At 42.0% G+C, this 17,183-nt stretch overlaps 1 protein-coding gene across 1 annotated transcript in view; it reads right to left on the minus strand.

The window, feature by feature from the left end:
* Positions 1-16,445, minus strand: part of T265_12657 (hypothetical protein) — a gene marked incomplete at both ends in the record, with an annotated part of 31,238 nt that extends 14,793 nt beyond the window's left edge. The window contains 3 exons of the mRNA XM_009164839.1: positions 361-454; positions 4,598-4,709; positions 16,375-16,445. Coding sequence (XP_009163103.1) covers positions 361-454; positions 4,598-4,709; positions 16,375-16,444 — 276 coding nt within the window. The remainder of the gene's footprint in view (positions 1-360; positions 455-4,597; positions 4,710-16,374) is intronic.
* Between the last annotated feature and the right edge of the window lie 738 nt (positions 16,446-17,183).

Here is a 17,183-nt window from a genome sequence, read left to right on the forward strand (position 1 = left end):
GAAGTGTGGATCTCTTCAGTTTTTTTTTTAATTTTTGTTTGCGAGCGTTTGTTTTTCTTTACATGCCGAAAAGTGGCAACGTCGTTGAGTTTAACTTTCGTCTCGTCAAATGAAATGTCAGCAATTTCGTAAGTTCTACTTTTAAAAAACACGTCGCTGCGAGACATTCGCTTGTCGACATACCTCCACAAAAAAACTTATGGTTTCTTTATAAAGGCTGGAGAAACTACATCCTTCAAAATACCTGTTGCTTTTGTTGTTTCTACATTATTCTGGTCTTAGTTATGGTCATAGAGGATCTGATTACCATTTCAAAGGGAGTAAATGGGTACCGTTTGTTTCCGTCTTTGTACAACTCACCCTCTGTACACCAATATTGGATTTTGCACTGGTTTCCAGGAAAAAGATACCCTCCTTTTTGGCCAATTCGATACCCTCTTCTGTGGTGATAACCCTGTGGGAGAGAACAAGTGTTTGCTATGGGATATCATCCGAAAAAACGTTTAGCGCTCGCCACCATCAGTTTTAGGGAAAATATCCAGTTTCAGCTTCTGACCATAACCAGAATGCCTTCACTGATACGAGTCACAAGTGAATTTCAAGTACAGTGATCAACCGCTTAGCAGTTGGTTTGTGAGCATCCCTACCGCGCACGTCGTAAATCTATCGAGGGATTCAAACCTGAGACCTTTTGTTTAGTAGTCTTAGACTGTTATTCATCAGCTGTGATCAAATTGCGCCTATACATGATACCGCATCACTCGTTCCCCTATCACGTGGTTCACGTCACATGATTCCTCGTTGATGAGGGCCTCCCGCCTATAAAACTTCCTTTCCATTTTTAGCAGATTACTTTAGAAGATCACGTAAACACTAAGTCACCAAGAACAGAGAGAAATAGCTCGATTTGTGGTTTCTCCAATCAGACTAGGGCCACGAGACATATCTCTGCGTTGTCGATGATGGATTGATAACAGATCGATTGCACCGAACGGAATTCAACTTAAGGCAATCTTATTATCTCCCAAAACGTTCGATAGATAGTTCCAAGCTACTCACAGTTCCTAAGTTCTGAAATATATTTAGCTAAACGTTTTGTGGTGCCACCAAAAGTTGTAAAGCCAAATCAATAAGGTGAATAATTAACTGTTTTTGGATTCACGTGATAGCACGGGTGGAACCTGAAATGAGATGAGACCTCCTCACGCGTCGACGACTAACGATCGCTCACTGAATGTTCACCCCCCTTATAAATTCACTGTGCTGTTTATCAGGTCATCATGGCATAAAACTAATTTTTGGATGATGACAGTTTTCAGAACTTGGCTTAAACCGGAGATTCCGCCAACTTGAAACTAAAGTTTGGTCCTCTGGAGTCAATTAAAACGAAATCTGACATCACACTGATCAGGTGATGAGACATGCGGGTAAGTGTAGCTTCTGACTTCATTTGCTTCTACCAGAGTTCTTGAAATTAATTCCATCACTCATGATCGCTAATTCAATCAATTACAGTACATTTTTTTTCAAATGTACAAGAGTAGAACAGTGTTGGATATAAAAACCCTCAACCGACCGCACGTTCTTAAAAATGCATTAGCAAGTTTGTTAGGACAACATTCCTACAAGGCCATTACATGCACCTAAATACAGACTATTTTCCGCGCAGAGAGAATTGTTGAAGTTATTTAGTCAAATGACTGTACAGTTGGAAGAAGTTGGCCCCCTCTTACAGAATCTGTTTGAGATTGTCCATCTCTGAAGGAATTTCTGGTGGATTCGGGAATAGTGACTGCGCTTCAGCGTCGCATGTTTTGGACTTGACAGGAGTTCTTTAAACACAAAACTTCCCTTTCCTTTGGAACCACTGTATTGAGCACCATTGTTACTGTACCTGAACCCCATTGATAAAACAAATCTTGAAAGTCCATCACAGAGCAACAAGCTATCATCGTGAAATTTGCTATAGAGTCAGGTCATGTGTTGCATCAAGTAGAAAAGGTTTCACCAGTGTCGTCGTGCTAAGTTGAAAAAGTGATTACAACTAGCCTCATCCACCGGGATGGATTTTTCGACCTCCTCTTTAGACTGGTCGTTTTGACCGACCTTTTTGTCTATTATCTGAACTCAGTTGTAGTCCACTGCGGCGGCTTTTCGAGTCCACGAGATCTGTGGCGTACAAACATGCCTGATCTCATGTTAGGTGTCCAAATATCTTCATAGACTTCTGCAGATACATTGTTTATTTTACACCAATCAAGTTGTTCTGGGGCTTCGTCAATCAGATTTAAACCTCGTGACATGAACACCTAAAAGATTTTTAAAGACGATCCTTCCCTTGTTCGAAAAAAATGATTCTCCCAAATCTACTTCAAAGAGAGATTTCTTCCTTGTTTAGTCCAAAACGGTGTTCTCTGGCAAGTATGAACATCCATTTTCCTTTCTACATGGTACTATTCATTTGAATTGCCGTACTCTTTCAAACGGTCAATGGACCATGGAAGACGATCATGGCCTGTGTGACGGAAGACAAAGCCACCTGGGCAGAATAGTCTCCGGGGGAAACGGACTGGTCCTAGAAGCCACACATTCACGCTCTTGACTACCCTTTCACCTTGGCTCCTATTACAATTTGACGCAGTAATTCTATCCATCGAGGAAACAACGATCCCGAGGAGACGGTTTGTTCTTCTCCTTTGCAACCCACAGCCGAGGTGAAAACACTTTAAAGCTTCGTAAATATCCATTTTAATCCCCTAAATTAAAATCTACTGAGAAAGTTAGTGTAACGAGGGGGTGTTGGATGTTGATCCATGACTAAAATGCAATAGGTACTGTACAGCTGTTCTCTCCTCAATGTGAATCAGCAAGAGCGGACATGTTTTGAATTCGATTCGCTGGCTTGTAGCTGAAAACTAGACCGTTCGTCAACGAATGGCTGGTCAGCAACGTAATTGAATCGGACCGGTTATAGCACTGATTATCCTTCACTCACGAAGTCCACATCAGGTGGGAACTTCCTGAGCCAACAATTCAGATTTGCTACTTTCTAACTATCACTCCGAAAAAATAGGTCATAGGTACAACTGAATTGAACTGTCTTACCCGATAAACTACCTTCGGATAGCCACACAACATCGATTGTTGGATCATTTAATAATTGGAATACCGAGTGAAAGTAACACAGATGGGGAGCAGGATAGGATGATGCACGATATTTCCATAGGTCTCGCGTTCCTCTGGATAATCTCCATTGTTCCACATGGTGTTTAGTGGTTCTTCTTCGAGTTCAGCCAGACAAGAAGACCACTACTTCTCCTGACCCAAATAATAAGGACTGACGAATGCCAAAGAGACCTACTATATTGATAAGGTATCTATGAATCACGTATATGAAATATATTTAAGGCTGGAGTATTAACGTGTTATTCTGCTTATAAGTTTGCTGAAAATTCTTCGACAGCCCATGACCGTTTTCTCCCTTCTTGGTGCTCGTCAGGTGGGCGCAGTCCCCAAGTTTATGTCAACCTTTTGTTCTACTTGAGTATTAGTTTTAGATGACAGTGACCATTCTTTGGAGGAAAATGTCGGTAGCTCAAGTAGCGTAGATGGTCGTTGGCTTGTTTGCTGAGCTGGGCAATTTGGTTGCAAACACTTCATCACCAATTGAGATGACATCATTAGTGCATTATTGGGGAGCGTAGTAGTGCGTAGCGGGGGGTTGTTGGTTGTGCACAACCTTGTGAGTAGTTTCCTTTATGAAAATACACTGCGATATCTCGAATATCGTGCCAACTGAATCATGAGGCGGCCTGTGTGCAGCACATTCAGCTGGAGGAAATCATAAACGAGAGATTCAATTGAGTCTCCCGTGAAAACCAAATTGATTTGCAAATGAGTGTACTTCACGAGAACAGTGCACTTTGGGTTCAAGTACATCATAAGGTTGGCGGAAACTCGGAGACTGCGTCTACCTGACGAGCCCCAAGAAGGGCGAAACCGGTCGTGGGCTGTCGGAGAGTTTTCAGTAACCTTGTGGGTAGTTCCCTTCATGAGAATTCCAGAGGATGTTTTCTGGATGAGGAAATAGTCACCGTTCCTCATTTAGATGTAAAAGTGGACTAAAGTAATAATCCTCTGCAACTTGTTGTGATTATCTCACTGAATGAAAATAATCAAACCGTAGCTTTTCCACTCCACAACACATTCGAAATTTTCAAAATTTTTTATCCAAGTTCACACAGGCCTAGATTCAACTGACAGGACCTCCCATCCAAAATTCAAACCCAGGAATACTTCTCTACAGGTCACCATGTGTTGGCGATATTTGAATTGGGCTTTCCAAAGAATCTTTCAGAAACTGCGAGGAAAAATATAGATGAAGGCCAAGTTTCTGCGCATCCACAAGCGATCGTTTACACATATTGTGGTAGCAATGGCAGCTAGCGTCTTGGAAGTAAAGAACCTCGGTGTACATGGAAATCTTTGAACGTAAAACACTAGCGCATAGATATAATCGAGGGGTATAGAGTATTGCTATCCAAATTTGGCACGTAAACCATATGGGTAACGTTCTTTCATGAAACTACACACTTACCTCTCTTCTTCCAAGTCAACTTTGTTTCCAACCAGGAATATCAGACTACTTGTATCTCGTTCATCCCGAATTTTCCGGATCCACTCAATGGTGCGGTCAAAACTGTCCCTTGCTAAAAAAAATACATGAAAAAGGAACAATTTGTTGATCCGGTTCTCTTGCTTCAAAGGCGGTTTTTAATTGTTCCATTCAATGATGATTTAGAAAATTTAGACGTTTTCTAACGGTGGCTTACGTTCACCATTCAAGAAACTGAAAAGAATGTTTTTTGGGAACGTTCTTTCCATAGTTTATCCTGATGTGTTCCCTCATCACACGTTAGCAAGCCTTGACGTATGAGACACGCAGTTCGCTAGCTTGGAGATGAACTATCACAATCGGTTTAAGACAAGCAATGAAATCCATCCAAAACAACGAATATACAAGCTAGATTAACCCACGTACGCGCATTGTCAGGAGTTGGGGATACTCCTTCAAAAGACGCTCAGAAAATCGGATAAAACCGCGTGTTAGTAGCTCGAATCTTTCAGTGGTGGTCCTTCAATGGTTCAGCGGGCTTTGCAACCACCCTACAAACGTTTTATCACTGACCTGGACAGAGAACAGCAGTTTTGTTTGCAAACTCCAAAATCGAGTGAGAGGCAGCGAAAGACGATGCTTTTCTGCATGATGATGAACCGTTTGCACGTTAGTTGCAAATCTCGACAGGTAAATCAACTACCACCTCACCGACAGCCCATGAATCCATCCAAGCTACCAACATTTCCATATATTACCGGACACCACTGTCCCCGTACATATCTCAGGGAGTACGGCCCCAGTACTTGTGTCAATACAACCTACTGTTCAGCTCGATACAAACACAGTCTCACTCTTTAAAACTAAGTAAATGAAGACGGCCATATAAAAACAGAGAGCCCAAAACAAAGTCATTTGATGAAACACGACGAATTGTATTGAACCACTGAGGAAAATGGGAGCAGCACAACTGGAGTGAACCAGAAACCGGAGAGCTGCCGTTCCTATCCTTGTTGTTCAAAAGTTTAGGGTCTTCAGAGCCACAATTGGTGCAGCTGAGACAAGTAGGTAAAAACAGCTGACCAGATACATAATGAGCGATGCAATTTTTCCTACGGACATCTCTCACTAACCAAGATGGTCGCTTTTGTATTCACAGGTTTATCATGAGCTTTCGCGCGAAATGCGAAGCGGTGAATCACAGTTTAGCTACAAAAAACTATAGGTAGGCCTGGGGTAAACCCAGGTTAATTGACGCATCAAAAGCCATTGGCTTCCAGTCCACATCGTATTAACGGTTAAAAATTTCAGACTGGTAGCATTCTTCTGCAACTTAGCCGGGCGGATCTGCACGAACCAGTGGGATAGGAACCTTGTTAAGGCCATGAGAACCTAGCGAGTGCGCCTACCTGGAGAGCCTTAAAAAGAACAAGACCGATTGTAGGCAGTCGAAAAGTTTTCAGCAACCTTGTGAGTAGTTTTATGCTGAGGCCATTTATTTTTGTCACTGTTCCTTTCTCCATTACCTTCTAGGAAGTCCAGAACTTCAAAATCTCCCTTAATTAAGGCTGTTGTTTACTGAATTTATGATCAGATTACTGTGCCTGGGGAATGCGAAATTCCGTTCAGGTCATTTTGCTGATCAGACGGATGACTCTGCTTGGGCCACGCGGAAACTAGGAGACGCTTGAAATTCAGTGCATTGCAGTGTTTGTGCTCGCTGTTCGTTTTGCTTCCGGTACGGGCGACAAAATGCTTCGCTGAACTGAGATGAAATAATCCATGGAGATCTTCGAATGTCATTGTTTTGTAGATGGCTTTCTTGCCTGTTTACATTACTGGGAGATGCTGAATTTCCACGCTGAAATTTCATTTTGCCTGTGGCGGCACTCTACACCAGAAGGCCAAGTGGCAGTATAATCCAATTTATCATTACCGAGAGTCTTTGGTAGTGAGTACATCAAGAACCTGTGGGAAGATTCCAACCCAGAAGGTCTTGGTTACTGGCTGAGAAACATACCATTCGACCGCATGTGGCTAATCAAAAGCGTCAGTGATGTACTCAAATAAAAGTCACCAACTGAAATGAGACGTGACCCATTGAACATTGGTCTGTTTCAGAGAGCATAATTTGAAGGCACAAGCTGAGCAGCATAAGGCCGTTCCATGAAGCAGTGAACCGATTTGGTCGACTAAACATATTTTAGAATCACCGTGAAAAAAGACAGTCCATATATCACGATGACCGGCGCAAGTGTTTTTCTAATGGAGTGTTTGCTCAGTCACTCACTCAATCACTTTTTGGAGCAATTAATAACGTTTTTGAGCGCAATGTCACTTGTATCACTGTGCAATTCTTCCTGTGAAGGTGTGGAGAGACAAAGTTATGTGAAATTGCACCCACCGCCAAGTGGGGTATGTCACAGAAAACAAACCAGTAAATTGGTTTCGAATGACTTTGGGGATCTAGGACCTAACACCATAGGATAAACTATCAGGTACAAACAGCCTGATATCTAACCTGTAAGAGGAGCCAATAACCTGGAAAGTCTAACACAAGGGAAAACGTGGAATTTTTGTTGTCGCCAGCCAAATCGGCAACGAATTGTAGATGGCTAGCAGAAAATGAAGCTGCCTGAAAATGGACGGTAAAACATGATGTCAACTCATTTACTCTCTCCTGCGTGCCTCACAAAACAAGAAACCACGCCTCGAAGCAGGCGATATTCCTCTGCTTCCAGAGCAGACCAAATATTACAATCTGCCTGGTTGTCTTAAAGAAGCGCTTGCACGTGTATCAGGAAACATTCCTCAATTCGTGTCTAAAATTTCTGTCTCCTAAATAGGCTTTGAGTTAATTACACTTAAGTTGATAAAATAATGGTAATCTTCCGCGCAAAAGACGAAACTGGGAAAGAGCTTAACTCCGAAGTGTTTCTACACTATTCACATACCTATTCATTCAATTCACCCCTACACTGACACTTTCCAAATGAAGCGCACATGCTGTTTTAAATTAGTTTGATTTTTTAAAGTATACATAATTTGTCATCCACTGGAAAACCGGTAGGAGTAACTCCTCTAAAGTGTGGCAGATAAGTGGACTAAATAAAGGGTCTTGTTGCGTCCATCCTCTTCTGCTCTATGCTCATAATGTATACACAATGTGTGATGAAGTGATCGCAACAGGAAGATGTGGATCTATCAGTCGGCTTGGTTTGTTCATCTTTCAAAGCAAGTAAGTCAAGGATAATTGATTTTCCATGACCAAACAGATAGACATGACATATACTTCCTTTTGAATCGCGTACGCTACCATGGGCTTAGCGTTGACGTTATCGTTGACAAGTTCACGTGATCATTCCCAATGTATCTTACTCACGAATTTCCGCGACCCAAATTGGCATTTTACAGTTCCATGTTTCCAGAAAAACCTTGAAATCAAATTATGTGACCATTCTGTTAGAAACCCACCAGTTTACGGAAATTCAGCATTCGATCTGGTACAAACAGTAACATTAGACTGGACACCCAGCGCTGATCGAGTCGGCTAGTCATGAGAAGTCTCACGGATTCGTTCCCTGACTGCCTTAAAGCCGAATCAGCCTACTTACTTACTCACTTGGTCTGACGAAGCTTTTATGTCAAAAGTGAAACGTTGCCCAGCAATAAATCCACCTATTGTTTACCAACCCTCTCTGAAAGTTTCTAACATACTTGTGGGTTGCGGTTCGGTCACATTGACCATATTTATTCAAGTATCTGAATGCTCTGTGTTAAGCCAGAAAGATCCCTGTTCTCATTGCAAATCAGTAAACCATGCAGACTACGACCATTCAGAGATCCTTACACTGATATTGTTCTGCTGAAAAAACGGGAGTGACTGGCGTCGTTGTCTGCTGCTTCATGCTAAGTGCTTGATTTCCGGCGCCGGATTCTCGCTCAGCAAAAGAAAGTGGCCTGAAGCTGCCATTGCTCAGTGCCGTGACCCAAATGACGTGAAATCGAGTACAATCTAAATTCATGCTTTCACTGTTGTTTTTAGGCCGACCAATTATCATCAAAAGTACAGTGCCTAATTCTAACAAAATTTATTACTGACCGGTTTTAGGCTGGTCCATACCCCCCCCCCAAAAAAAATACAATTAAATGTTTAATACACTCTTCGTCGTGAGTACCTGGGCAGTCGAGAAAATTCGTTATAGCGCAAGTCAGTGACATGCTCATGACCAAACAAATTTGGTGACTAGAACAAAAGTTGAATATTCGGCGGAGCAGTGCAAGATGTTCCCCGCTGAGGACCAGTTGATAATGTCAGAAATCAAATGAAAAGACTGTTCATCAAAAGCAATCTTGTGTAAAACGCAAACAGCCAACCGGAATGTGAAACATTTTAATAGGACTCGGGATACCACTCGAATGTAGGAATGCTCAGTCCTTAACGTGTCCCAATTTTGCTGGTACCGTTAGAACATGTGGGTCTGAACCTATGCTGTATGCTACACAGAAAAGCCGTGAATATTTGCAACGCCGGTTTTTGGTATCGCACTACATCTCTAGTAAAACAGACACTTGGTTGAACGCCCCTTCATCTTGAACTTTTCACCAAGAATAACCAAGAATATTTCCTCCTGTCACATTTCACTTCATCTAGCGGCGCTATAAAATCACGCCGGAATGAAGCATCGTGTATCAACCAGTGTGTATGACCAATTCTACAGTCAAGTGCGACAAAATGGTACCTATCCAGGTTTCCGACGCTGTCCATCATGACTTAGTCTTGTCAGTACAACTGACGTACGACGCGGCTTGTATGTATAGCTGAATCAGTGAGCCATTGTGGTGCAATTCGACCTGCCGCCATGGATGCTCAGAATTAAAGAAGTTGGGTTATTCTTTTCCAAAACCACACGCAATACTTAATGTACATATTGAGGCCAACTATCACGTTATTCTTGTGCACGCTCAGACTTGTATGCGGGTATGATCGTGAGTCGATAGCCGTAGTTCTAACTATTCATGTATGTCAGAATTTATTCTTGTTTGGATCACTTGATATTCATTCCGCGCAGCCGCTCTACACTCCGAAATGTCGTATCTGGAGTCAAAACCCCCTAGTTGGTGTGAACGTTTTGTGTGACACTGAGATTCGTTGTCCGGTTTCCCCGTTGCTAACCCCTTGTTGAAAAAGTGATGTTCAATCAACAAAAACGGAACACAGTATAAGAGAGATCTTGGCCAGAAATTATCTCCGTCCGCGAATTTCTAAAATAGATTGGATCGTTTAGCCAGATCGAATGCTGAATTTCCGTAAACTGGTGGGTTTCTAACGGAGTGGTCACATCATTTGATTTCAAGGTTTTTCTGGAAACATGGAACTGCGAAATGCCAATTTGGGTCGCGGAAATTCGTGAGTAAGATACATTGGGAATGATCACGTGAACTTGTCAACGATAATGTCAACGTTAAGTCCATGGTAGCGTACGTGATTCAAAAGGAAGTATATGTCATGGATTAAGATCTACCTGTTTGGTCATGGAAAATCAATTATTCTTGACTTGCTGGCTTTGAAAGATGAGCAAACCAAGCCGACTGATAGATCCACATCTTCCTGTTGCGATCACTTCATCACACATTCTGTGTATACATTATGAGCATAGAGCAGAAGAGGATGGACGCAACAAGACCCTTTATTTAGTCCACTTATCTGCCACACTTTAGAGGAGTTACTCCTACCGGTTTTCCAGTGGATGACAAATTATGTATACTTTAAAAAATCAAACTAATTTAAAACAGCATGTGCGCTTCATTTGAAAAGTGTCAGTGTAGGTGTGAATTGAATGAATAGGTATGTGAATAGTGTAGAAACACTTCGGAGTTAAGCTCTTTCCCAGTTTCGTCTTTTGAGCGGAAGATTACCATTATTTTATCAACTTGAGTGTAATTAACTCAGCGCCTATTAGGAGACAGAAATTTTAGACACGTATTGAGGAATGTTTCCTGATACACGTGTAAGCGCTTCTTTAAGACAACCAGGCAGATTGTAATATTTGGTCTGCTCTGGAAGCAGAGGAATATCGCCTGCTTCGAGGCGTGGTTTCTTGTTTTGTGAGGCACGCAGGAGAGAGTAAATGAGTTGGCATCATGTTTTACCGTCCATTTTCAGGCAGCTTCATTTTCTGCTAGCCATTTACAATTCGTTGCCGATTTGGCTGGCGACAACAAAAATGCCACGTTTCCCTTCTGTTAGACTTTCCAGGTTATTGGCTCCTCTTACAGGTTAGATATCAGGCTGTTTGTACCTGATAGTTTATCCTATGGTGTCAGGTCCTTGATCCCCAAAATCAGTCGAGATCGATTTGGTTTCTGGCATAGGTGCAATTTCACATAAATATATTTTTCTCTTTACCTTTACTGGAAAAATGCTACAGTGATTCAACTAGCATTGCACTAAAAAATCTTTTTTTATCGCCCTTAAACGTGGTTGAGCGCGTGATTGTGTAAACCCGCCATTCATAAAAACACTGGGGCCGGTCATCGTGATATATGGACTGTCTTTTTTCACGGTGATTCGAAAACATTTGAAGTCGATGAGTTCAGTTTACTGCTTCATGCGTGGCCCTGTGCCGCTCAGCTTGTGTCTTCAAATTACGCTCTTGAAGCGCACCAACGTGCGATGAGTATTTCATCTTGAGGATTACTTTTCCAAAATTTTATCTTGCTAGGTTGTCTTCTGTGATCCCTGGTTAGCAGATGCAGGCTAGGTCAGTGACGTGCTTTCTACAACGTACACACGACTAATGTATTAAATCCATCTCGTCTCATTTCAGTGGCCAAACTAACACATGAACACAGAATATAGAAGCCACGAGTGCTTGAAGTTCTGTATTCTAATGGTACCAACTGTCTTGTTTGCAAAGGTAGCTGTGTGCGTTTAAGGAAAAGGTTAGTTAATGTAGTGGTCAAGCTATTCTTCCAATTTTGTGTATGACCATGCAGCCAACTTTCCGGCACTTTGCAGCGGTAAAGGCCTATGTGACAACGGAATATTTTCACCAAAACTGTGACAAGACGGACAAAACAGAGCGATAAGCCATCGAACTATAAAAACTGAGGTGGTGAAAAGATTGCTTCTGTTCTGAATCGATTGGTTTTATGTGGCAACTTCCGAACAGCTTGCGCAATCCCGAAAAAAAGCAGTCGGTTAACAAGCGCACCATCCTTTTTGGAATGGCTATCGCTTGCGGCCAGAGCAATAGACACATGTGGAGCACATTAAAATGAATTGCCGAACGCGATGTAGTAGTATGCTCCAAGTCTAACCCGTTAGAGGATGCATCAGCTTTTACTAAACTCAAACACAATTTTCGGACACGACCGTTTCCACAAAGTAATATATTGTGCACTTCAGTCTTTGTCGCGCGTTTGCAACTTTCTGTTGATGAAATATTGCCGTATAAATAAATAAGGTCCGCACTCCATAAAAGGGCAAATCAGGAACTCGGGCATACTGACGTGCTAGGTTGATATATTTGTCTAATGTAAAAATCCATTAAAGGCAGGAGAGTAGTCCCCTTTTTCTGTGTGCTGACCGGAAGCTGATTGATGAAACCAAATGCCGTCTTTAATTCTATTAAAACCTCGCTTGAAAGACAAGAGTAAAGCTTGCCTTGTCGATAGAGCAACATGAAAATCTTATTCTACTGCTAGCACGACTGGAATTTTTCGCCTCTGAGTAGAATGACAATGCAGCTTCGGGGAAGATGAAAATTTCAATTATTCTATGAGCATATGGATCTCAATACCCCCAATACTGCAGTTAGCTTGCTTTCTCAAGAGTTTGGTCATAGAGAAATGCTGTACATGGCGGCAACCTAATTAGCAGCGCTACCCTCGATTGCGATAGAAATCCATTCTTGGCATCTATGATCACAATATTGTTTGAAAAGTGTGGCGTTTTTTTTGATAGAGGAAAATGCTGTACATGGCGGAAACCTAATTAGCACCGCTACCCTCGACTGCGATAGAAATCCATTCTTGTCCTCTACGATCACAATATTGTTTGAAAAGTGTGGCGTTTTGGGACAACAGGCAAGTTACGTGAAATTCTCAAGAATTCCTGCACAAACACTGAAAGCAAAAGGTAATGGGAAGATTTAAAAGCTTTTTATATGTCGCATTCTCATTTCATCATCTAACAGAGTCCAGTTCCGATTGCCATTATTGATTTCATCTCCCATTCTACAGTCACATGTTTCGTGACACTAACTAAATACGTTCATATTGTTTAAGGGTCCTGCATTTACCTTCAAGTCATTCAGTTGTAGCACCCTATCAGTGCTCAGCTGCTGTTTCCACCGGAAGAAGCACGAGGGCTGCAATATTGCCAGATTGCCCGAGTTTAGACACGCAAATTCAAGAAGCAGAGATCGGGATCGAACCAGAGAACTTCCGGCCAGTAAAATCGCGCTATAACCCCTGAGCCGTCTCACTACATTACCCTGAAGTTGCCCTCTTACCAAAATTTTGCTAATAAGACTAGGAACAGCAAGAAGAATTACCACATTGAGCCCTGTTTGTCATGTTCAAACATATTCGCCCAGCGTGCAAATGTGTGACCGGGGTTACGGCACTGAAGGCCAAAGATCTTGAAGGTGGATGCCAGCTATTATATTTGCTTTATTCTTATGTGTGCCTAAATCTCCCTAATCCAAAACAATCCTGGTTACGTCATCTTATTTGCTTAAACTTTTTTGCAGAGCGACTTGCACCAGATTGGGCCGTCAACAATTTAGCGTCGTCACCCCAGGTTCTCAGCATGTAAGACTAATCCGATCATTTCGAAGTTCGGGGGCCAGAATGTACGATTATATTAATAAGTGTCATACAGACTCAATATCCTTAAGTACGAAATCAATGGGCTCATACTCTCTAACCAAGGGCTTACACTACATACACTGTCATTACAAAAAAGCTGTTGAATACGATGCATTGACACATCTCGGGTTGCATAAGTGGTCTTTCTCAGGAAAAGCCCCTTAGCAAGCGAAACTTCTAAAGAAAAAACCATTCTCGTTGCTTAAGATTTATCTGCAACCCACAGTTAATCGTCCATTGGTAAACTACTCCTTCCCTCTATGGTTATGGTAAATAACCTCTCAGGGGTAGTGCGGAGTTGTTGGCCTGTACTTTCTAAAGTTGAGAAGAAATCATTCTATCCCATCCAAATTCCAAGTAGCATTTGTTGTCCCCTGGGAGAATACAGAATCATATCAAGCAATTGAGTTACAGTCACCCTTTGAATCAGTATCCGGATTAGCGACTTTGGCGAGTAATTATATAAACAGACGGTCATGCCAAAGTAGCCGTGCCGTAACTTAAACATACAAGTACGGGTGTAAACTTCACTGTCATACTGGGTTTATAAGTTAAGCATGGAGTCGAAAGCTGTCTGTCGGACCCGTGGAAACATCTAAAATTTAGTGTATGACCACTTATCCTAAGCACATTAATTTTTTTCATTAACAGTTGATTAACACCTGATGGGACGGAAGAACTGAGCTAAGTTCCGCTCTGATATAAATAACTTAGTGCCTGAAACATCTGAAAAAGTTTGAAACTAAAACATTAACAAGGAATTACAATTGACGGCGCAATTTATGGCTACTGTAGAGTTCCACAGCAACGTGCACTGACATTCAGGGCGGTATTCTACATACAGTTTTCATTAATTCAATTCAGAAAATTTTTCTGCGAACCAAGGATTCTCCCCTAAGGATTGAGTCTACACTAAATTTCCATATTGTGGAAATCTAAACACAAAAATTGTAGTTAAAATTCTCGATCGCAGGAATGCGCAGTAANAGATTTTGAAAAATAATGCGGAAATGATTAGCTTGACGCTGTCTACTGTGAGGTATCTTTCACGAAAGGATGGAATAGTCACTATTAATTTAGCATATGTTTTCCAGGGCTGGCCTCTGTCCTGGATTAGGGTTTTGAAATACTAAAAACAAACCAGATAAAATTGTCTGGGTGGAGAATATGAAATGGTTGGGAAACTTTTACGTGTCGTCAGCAGAGTCTAACCAGGTTGATGTTTATGTGAACTTGCTTCCCCTTGGCCGGAGTGCTACAATATATCAGCAAATTGAAGTACGCATCAGTCTGCCTTTTCTTCTCTTCTAACCACTTCTTGCTATTAAGGAACACCTTCAAGGCAGTGTACTGCGTCCCGACTCGTTCTAAATTAGTGTATTTTTGTGCGCATTTAAGTTCATTGGAGTGTTATTAGTACTGTAGTCCGTGGTTTGCTTACCCAATGGGCTCCACGTTCCGCAAGAATTTACTACCTCAAAATGTCTATGAGCAAACTGAAACCATTTGATTCACCCCTCTGTGTTCATCTGACTATGATGAAAACCTCCACTTAATTGCAGGTTTCAAAACGTTTGAGAGCTTTACACAAAAAGTGAATTCTTTCGCCCCCACATTGCTTTCGATATTAAATACGCATCAGAAACTCTGATTTCCAGAATCATATGGTAGTGGTTACTCTGAATACATCCTGGGTTGCCTGTGACTCTATTCATTTATGTTGGATGATCTGACGTTTCGTCTAGCTTTCTATCGACAATATGGGAACACAAAGCACCCACAAGCTAGCTGAGCAGTCGAGATTGCGAGCTTCCTTACCTTGAGTTACCATTGACCAGCCTTTGGGTACGACTAACAAATTCAAGCTTCAGTTTGAAAACAGTTTAACAGCGTCACCTTTGACGGTTTGAGATGGAAACAGGAGAATATTCCTGTTCCAGCTATTTTGCTCTGTCAAAGGTAGTCTACAAAGAACGTTTTGGCAAAAATTGCTTGTACAGCTTGCACTTTGTCCCTCCTTCAGAGTGTTGAAAACTTTGGAGCAGACAGCTAGGTCACCAAGGTGATTGCATGGAGCTTACGTGTTGCTGATGCAATCCACAAATTACGATGAGGTCTTGGGGCCATTTACCGCGCCGATTCTAGGCGCTGTAGTAGGGCGCGGCTAACCGAGGTGAACGACAACCGTGCTTCAAGCTGCTTTGCCATTTGTCTAATTAAGTGCTTGAAGGTACATTTTCCCCACGACGTTTGTACCAGATTGACGCCACATCACTTTGTCCTTCATGTACATCTTTCACTTTTGGGTTTCAAATTTAAACTTCAAATAAAATTTGTGGGTATACGACAGTAAAGTCTACTTTTTCCACAGTGTTGTGGTTGTCGATGTTCATTTTACCTGTAGTAATTCTGACATGACTGCAGTCCGTTGGGTATATATAAGTGGCTTCTTAGTTACGATTGACTGATCGGGTGACGATTTAGCGATGGGGACAACAAGAATTATTTCCTCTTCTCCGCACATTCAACTGGTTGTCTGCCAGCTACCTGACCAGCGTGTGTACCCCGAAACCCCATCATGACAATTATTTGCGAGTCCTGATGTTGACCTGTTCGCCTATAGAGAAGTATATCGAGGAGCTTTCTCAAAAACAGCTCAAAATATGGGTGAATTACAATAGCAACCAAGTAATAATTTACTAACACGGCGCGCCTAGATAGACGCTTTGGATAAGTGAAGACCACGGGGCCGGAGCCAAAGCTCAGTTCCAGTCTCCGGTGTTTGTTTGGGTCTGACAATTTCCTCACCAAACCACCAACTCAGTAATGTGCCAAATGACATGAATTGTACTTAGAATCCATTGGGGTATCAGGAGACTTACACGTCACATCGTACACAACGATAGATACAGCGGAATCCCTTATGTAATTTGGAATCAAGCTTCTGAAGCTAAAAAACGATAAGCGGATTCGAGATTTTGTGTGATTTACCGCTCCTGACCGGCTGTATCCCACAATTGCAGACGGACCTGTAAAGTGAAACAAGTCATTGCCCCACTGAACCTACTGATTTTTGATCCAAACATAAAGTCTTAGACAAAAAATCAATGCCAATCGTCGCCTGAAAGATCATTAGTTTGAGTAAACACTAACTTGATATGTCTGGTCGAACACGTCATGCATGAACCGCAGAATAATGCATGTCTTCCCAACTATCAATAATAACGTTACGAAAAACTTAATACCGTTCTGCTCTCCTAGGAACACGCATTTCGACTTCTGAATATGGTTATCATAGGGGCAGTTCGACATAGCGCGGAATCACGTGAGCACATTGAAGAGCGCGCCTTTTTCATCCTTTCTCACGGATCCACGGATTGATACATATCGTTGAGACATTTGCACAAGATCCTTGGAACGACGTTGTTCTTGTCGTTCAGCGGCTGTTGCTCACCTCAAAGGCACAAATGGGAAAAGGATGTAGCACTGCTCATTAAGTGCTCAGCGCGGTTCAGTATGCTTGCCAGCGCCAGAAGACGCATAGATACATTTCACAGATTGATACACAAGGATCGAGGTTTTGCCCAAATATCCCGGGTCGCTTTTGTCCTTGCCGGTCAGTGACTGTCGTTCACCTGAAAGGCACAAGTGAAAAAGGGTTTTGCACTACTCTTTATGTTCTTAGCGCGGG

The sequence above is a fragment of the Opisthorchis viverrini genome, assembly GCF_000715545.1.
Source record: "Opisthorchis viverrini unplaced genomic scaffold opera_v5_9, whole genome shotgun sequence".
NCBI lineage: Eukaryota > Metazoa > Platyhelminthes > Trematoda > Opisthorchiida > Opisthorchiidae > Opisthorchis > Opisthorchis viverrini.